This window comes from Emericellopsis atlantica, assembly GCF_019669845.1.
Source record: "Emericellopsis atlantica unplaced genomic scaffold F5Z01scaffold_54, whole genome shotgun sequence".
Taxonomy (NCBI): Eukaryota; Fungi; Ascomycota; class Sordariomycetes; order Hypocreales; family Bionectriaceae; genus Emericellopsis; species Emericellopsis atlantica.
Window position 1 is genome coordinate 67857 of NW_025764756.1, and position 6000 is coordinate 73856.

At 54.5% G+C, this 6000-nt stretch overlaps 1 protein-coding gene across 1 annotated transcript; it reads right to left on the reverse strand.

Annotated features, from left to right (window-relative positions):
• Positions 1-381: 381 nt before the first annotated feature.
• F5Z01DRAFT_471878 (uncharacterized protein) lies at positions 382-4092 on the reverse strand. Its single transcript, XM_046260000.1, has one exon. The coding sequence runs from the start codon at positions 3883-3885 to the stop codon at positions 502-504; it is 3384 nt and encodes a 1127-aa protein (XP_046113592.1). The 5' UTR covers positions 3886-4092; the 3' UTR covers positions 382-501.
• Between the last annotated feature and the right edge of the window lie 1908 nt (positions 4093-6000).

The window sequence follows — 6000 nt, forward strand, 5'->3', positions numbered from 1 at the left end:
GAGCAGAACCGAAAATAGGACTTCTGGGTTCTATTAGTTATGAATTGGCTTCCAGCAAGCGCACAGCTCTCCATGCTGCGTTTCATCGTGACATGTCCAATTCTAGGAGAGTGGCATGTAGTAATCGTGGGAAGTGGGCACATTGAAAGCAGCGAGGTCTGTCCTAGCGATGGACAGAATTTACCAGAAGTGATACAAGCCGCCTTGTTTCCCTGTTTTCTTTCGCAGTCATCTGTTACATCACTTGTGCTCGTATGGTAACTCTGACGCACACCGCGCCTCTATTCAGAAAGTAATAGTTCGACAAGCCATTGAAAGGTTGCCCAAGAAGGAAAAATCAAAGTCGTGACAGGTGGTATCGTACGCGGGCTTGAACCAATCCTCAAGAAGACGTGTACCCCAAAACTGCATGCTCCCATGTGCTTTCATCATGCCGTAGATAGCCTGCCCGGCAAGGGAATCGGCCCACTATATCGTCTTGAAACATTAATCGTCATACAATCATTGGAATTGGTGCATGTGCTGGTTGTTCCAGTGGTTGTTGTTGTAGTTGTCAGCGCCCATGTGCGGCGACCGGACAAATGGGGAGTGGGAGCTGTGTCCGCTGTACGGGCTTGCGCTCGCTGTGGACGGATCCACCATGTGGTTGAAGCCCAGCGAGGATCCCATCTGATTGTCATCATGTAGGCCAACGCCATCCGAGAGGTCGTTGGGCAGGTCGGGAAATGGTTCCATACCATTTTCGAAACCGTGGCCACTGTTGCTTGCCGTCATGTATTGGGCCGTCGACCCATATGGTGCAGAGGTGGCGGGCATGGTCTGCATGTGACCATTGAATCCTTGATTCATTGCCGAGTCCAGACCTAGTGCTGGCTGCGAGTATGGTTGCGCCATGGCGTTGTATTGTGTGCTATAGAAATCTTGTTGCTGATTGTGCTGTTGGCCCGGAGGCACAATCGGGTACATCTGATAGCCAGTGTCCTGAAACGAGCTATTGGCTAACATCTGTGACATGTCGTGGTGGTGGTGGACTGGTGGGAACGGGTCGTTCGGGTTCACGGCGGGATATGTCCTCACAGGCGGGTCTTGCACCGGGCTGATGATGGTGTCGGCCGAGATCTCTTTCGCCTTCGCAGCCACGAGACGCAATACGGGCAGTGCAATGTGTTCCATGTGCTTGGCCAAATGCACTGTCAGCTTCTTCCACGTAGGGAATGTCTTGCCGCAAAATCTGCACGGCTCATCCTGGGGGCGGTTTTGGTTGCCAATGTGACATTCCTCGACCTTTTGCCAGGTAGGGTCTGTGCCAAATGCTTTCTTGATGGCCGTTTTCGTCTTGAGCTTGGGTTCAGCGAACTTGTGTTCGCGAACAAGATGCTGGAGAAAGTTATCGCGGCGGTAGCAAGTGTGACTGCAATCCTCCACATTGCACGTCCATGAATCCAAGTGACGATGGCCCTCGTTCTCATGACGAACCCAGTCAGCTTTGCGCTTGAATGACTTGGCATCGCGGCACCTGTCCCAAGTGCACGTGAAAGGCATGACATCCTCATGAACATGCTTGGTCCAGTCAGACGGCTTGTTAAATTTCTTTTGCGTGAAGCAGAGCTGACATTCGAATTCGGCTGGCAGTTGTTGCGCTGGCGGCATGGGGATGTCCTTGGGGAAACTGTCCTGGTTGATCTGGCCTTCCATAGGGGCATTTTCACCCTCGTCATCCTGAAAGTGCATTGCGAGACCCTCAGTTGCCTTCGCACCAGCCTTCGGTTCCAGCAGCTTGGCCTGACCGCCGAGAGCCATGCAAAGTCCACCGTTAGCACAGTTGGCGCCCATGTTGAGGTGTTTAACCTTCAAGGTCAAGAGTGACTTGTATCTGACGACTTGCTGGTGCGCAATGCGATCTACCAGGTACTCGTACCGACCTTGCATGTATGGATTCAGAGCGAGGACATGCTGCTGGAATCCAAGTAAGTTTGGTGTGACGGTATCGATTTGATTAGCCTCCCCTTCAAGAGAAGGGTCGTCGGCGTCCTCGTCGTCATCATCTTCATCATCAAGGTCCTGTTGCGGCGGCGCTGGTTGTCGCACTGATGTGACAGGAACGCCTCCGTTGGCCTTCCATAGATCGGCGAGTCCGGGGCTTGCGTCCAAGTTGGACGCTGATGTCGGCCGAGGGACCTCCGACCGACTCCTGGCCCGCTTCAGAGGGTTGTCTACTTGTAAGCTGGACAAGAAGCCCCTGGGGGATGTTGCGCCGACTGACGCCTTCCTAGCGTGGTGTGTTCCCACAGCTGCTGCACCGGTGCCCATGGACATGATTGCAGTGTTGATGCTGGGAGTCTTGTTCTTGCCCCAGCTTGAGGTGCGGTCCGGAGGAGCTAGATGAGGGGATCCCGTGCTGTCGCGCTTTGCCAACGTTGGCGGCTGCTCTTCGCGGCCATCGTCGCTCACGTTGCTCGCGTTGCTGGACCGCCGCTTGCGAAGACCACTGATGCTGGGACGCCGAACAAAGCCACGAATGTCTCGAAGAAGCTCCGTGGCCTTGCTAGTTTTCTCTGGTGTTTTTGTGAGAGACAGCTTCTTGAACAGATTACCACTGAGGACCCCTTCCATGTCCACCGAGGCTGTGCTGTGGAAACTCCGACGCCGCGTGCCCCATGTGGCTTGTCGGGATAGGATGGAGTCGTTGTCGCGGCATAGCCTTTCGAACTTGGCCATGGCTGCGGCAGACGAGACAGGCTGGGTTTGGCCAGGTTTCCTCCCATCCAGGATTCGGTGGATGATGGGAGCGTCGCCCCAATTTCGATCAGCTGCCAAAATGTCCTCGTCTTCTTGTGTCATTTTCCCACCGCCACCTGAATAGTATGTCTGGCCAGGTATGAACCAATTCTCTGTGTCTTGGCCCATGGGGATTCGGTCTTGTGAGTTACGATTCTTCTCTTCGATCGCACGAATGTCCTGCTCAGAATTCTCACGCGGCGCTGAAGGCTCATCAAGGTTTGCCGATAGCCACTGGCCTACTTCGCCGTTGCGCTGGTCCCTTTCGCGGCTCTTTGCGAGTTCCTGGATGTTTTGCTCGGCCTCTTCAGAGTCACGATGCCTAGGGTCAATTCCGCCATGGCCAGTGGAGGGGTCGCGCTGCCACATGCCCTCGGCATCGCGGGTAGCATTTGAAGAGATGAGATCACCCGCAGATTTGACCCCACCAGCGGTTGCGATTGACTCGTCGTCTCTGAAATGGCGCTCTGCAGTCTCGTTCGCCACATCTTGCTCATGATCCCATACCGAGATGACCAGCTTGGGACTGGTGGCGGGCATATTCATGCGGGCGGGTGCCAGACCGTCTTCGCTCGTACGGGCGCTACTGCTTTGACTTGGCGTCAGCTGTGTAGGTCGCTCGATGATTTGCTGTGGTTTCCAAGGCTTCTGCAACTCTTGTGGTGAGATGGAAGGGGGAGGGTGGATGTGGTGGTGTCGTGTGACGGCCCTAAGCTCACTGCGGGGAGACGCAGTGTGAATCGAAACCGACGGATCAGGCGTCAACGGATAGGGAGACTCGATCGCATCCTGGGCAGATTGGGTGCCGTTGGAAGTGCTTGGCGCAACGTAGATGGGCTTAAAATCGAAATTGTCGTCGAAAGGAGAGGACTGTCCGTGGCTGTCACCGAGTTCCGCGCCTAAGAAGGGGTCCTCGTCGAGATCACTACTGCAACTTAGTGCGGAGCTTGAGCCACCTGGTGTCGTTTCGAAATGGTGAAGTGCTGAAGGGGATATTGTGTCCGCGCCGTGAGGTGTCGCTGCTGTTGAGGAATGATACTCGTTGCGTGGCTTGTGGTTCGGATCGTAGTCGCGCTCTGAATATGACATGGCTAGGGTTGGCGACATGACGGCAATGCGATGTGAAAGACCGCACTGAGTGAGAGCGGCCTCACCTCGCCTTGTCTCGACCTGGCCAAGCGACTTCCGAGCCTGGTCCAATGCGTGCCTAGTAAGTCTCGGAGTCACGTCGAGTCAAAGCCTGCCTGCCTGTCAAAGCTTCAAGCCGGGCGGCCAGGCACTGACTGGGGCAGATTTAAGGCTGGGTGTTCGCGATGGCAATGTATGAAGATACGTAGAGAGGACTGGATGGGATGGAAGGTGTGACCGGGCGCAGGTGGGGAACCAGGCAGTATATACCCCGACTCGGACGGAGTAATCAAGGCGGACCTGTGGTTCGGTAGGCGCCAGAGGGTCCGCTGCGGTTGAACAAGAAACAAGTATAGCGGTGGCTCATATGACGGAAGTGGATTGAAGGTGAAGATGGAGAAGGATGCAAGAGCGCAGACGGAGTGTGGGATGGCTTCAGGTCCTCAAACTGGAGGGCTGTTGGTTAGGCTGATCCGAGGTCACCATGTCGTCCCCGACAGGCGACAGCAGCGCCAGCGCACCGTTTTGGCTGCTGTAAGCCCGAGACCCACCTGCCGCTGCCTTTCAGCGCTTAGCGCCCGGGCACTTGCTTGACTGACTGACTGGACGCCAATCGTACAATCTACCAACGAATACAGTCTGCCGTAAGTATCGTGAGGCTGTTGCGACAGGCCTGTGGGGCGAGTGTCAACTTGTACGGTGGCTGGAGAGGTGTAGAGTGTATAAACACCACATTCTGATCATTATCGTGGGGTGGGTCACGACTCTTGACTGCTCCCCCACAGGCAACATGAACTGAACTTGAAGTCTGAAGGCATCGGCGTGGAGCCTCCGCCCAGGTCAAAAGTGCCGCCAGTCTGGTGCGAAAATGCTCGCCCGGCGCGTATCGTCCAGTCGCCTTTGGCGCGCTCCAGCTCCAGTCCCCAGCGTTATCCCCCGCCAGCAATCCCAAAATAATCATGTTCTAACATGAACCCTTCCAGACGTTTATCGTCAAAACTCAACTTCGACAGTTGCCATCTCTGTGCTTCTGCTAGTGACACAAATGACTTTCAGTCCCCACATCCCTCCGTCATGGCACTGTCATTCTGGGTTTCACCAGCGGCCCCCAACGAGGCGCACAGCCCTCGAGCAGGGGGGCGTGAGGCGCATTCAACTATCACCAGTCCCAGTTCACCGCGGTTGAGCCACTTATCGCCGTCCTAGCCACGATCTAGACTAGTAACGAGGCATAACTCCCCCTCCCCCTCTTGAGACAGCTGAAAAGACAGACACATCGATCGAACAGCTTCAAGATCAAGCAGTGGCCTGATTAAAGATGCTGAGCGTAATTGGCCCCTCGCCGCGCCATGATTGACCGCTTTGTCCGGACTCCGCACTATTAGTGTAGATTCAGGGGTCTGTTTTCAAGTCTCTCCTGGCGAATGGCTGCTATCCCTTGGAGTCTGACTGCAGATGCATTGAGATACCGCCTTCCAACTTCCAAGCCGCCGAGTCCATCCCGCACAAATCTCGTTCTACAGCCCACTTTGTTTCTCGTAGGGCTGAGTCTCTGAGATCATACGTGTAGTTTCCTGTGGTACGTACCTAGATCCACGAGGCTTAGCAGATCGGCTTTATAGCCACATGTCAAGCACTGCCTCGCCGTTCTGCCGGTGCCGGCTGTGTCTACTGTCTACGGAATGAATCCCGTCCCATGACTGTCGTGCAGGAGGCACTGCTTCCGCTAGGAGATAGCTCTTGTCGAGGCTATGTAATGCCGGCATGATACACTTGGGCGGGAGTGAATGCGGCAATAGCAAGGGAATGTGTGAAATTGAACAGCTGGATGTGGATCGTCTCTCATGTTCACAACACACGGTCCGTACAGATAAAGTATGCACAAATCACCTCACCACAGCATGATCGCTGATGGAGCCTGTTTCGAGGAGAGTATTCGCTCGAATCTAACATATAAAAAGTGTTTTCTTGGGTTTCTAAGTAGTAATAACAACAGTATAATTGTGATGCGCTGTGGAGAAGGTTGTTCAAGTGCCTTGTATTATTACAAAAGAGATAGCCGTTGAGGCTCTATTTATGCGTTCTTGATCGCAT

Coding starts and splice junctions, on each gene's coding strand:
- F5Z01DRAFT_471878 (XM_046260000.1), bottom strand. CDS start 3,885: ATGTCGCCAACCCTAGCCATGTCATATTCAGAGCGCGACTACGATCCG.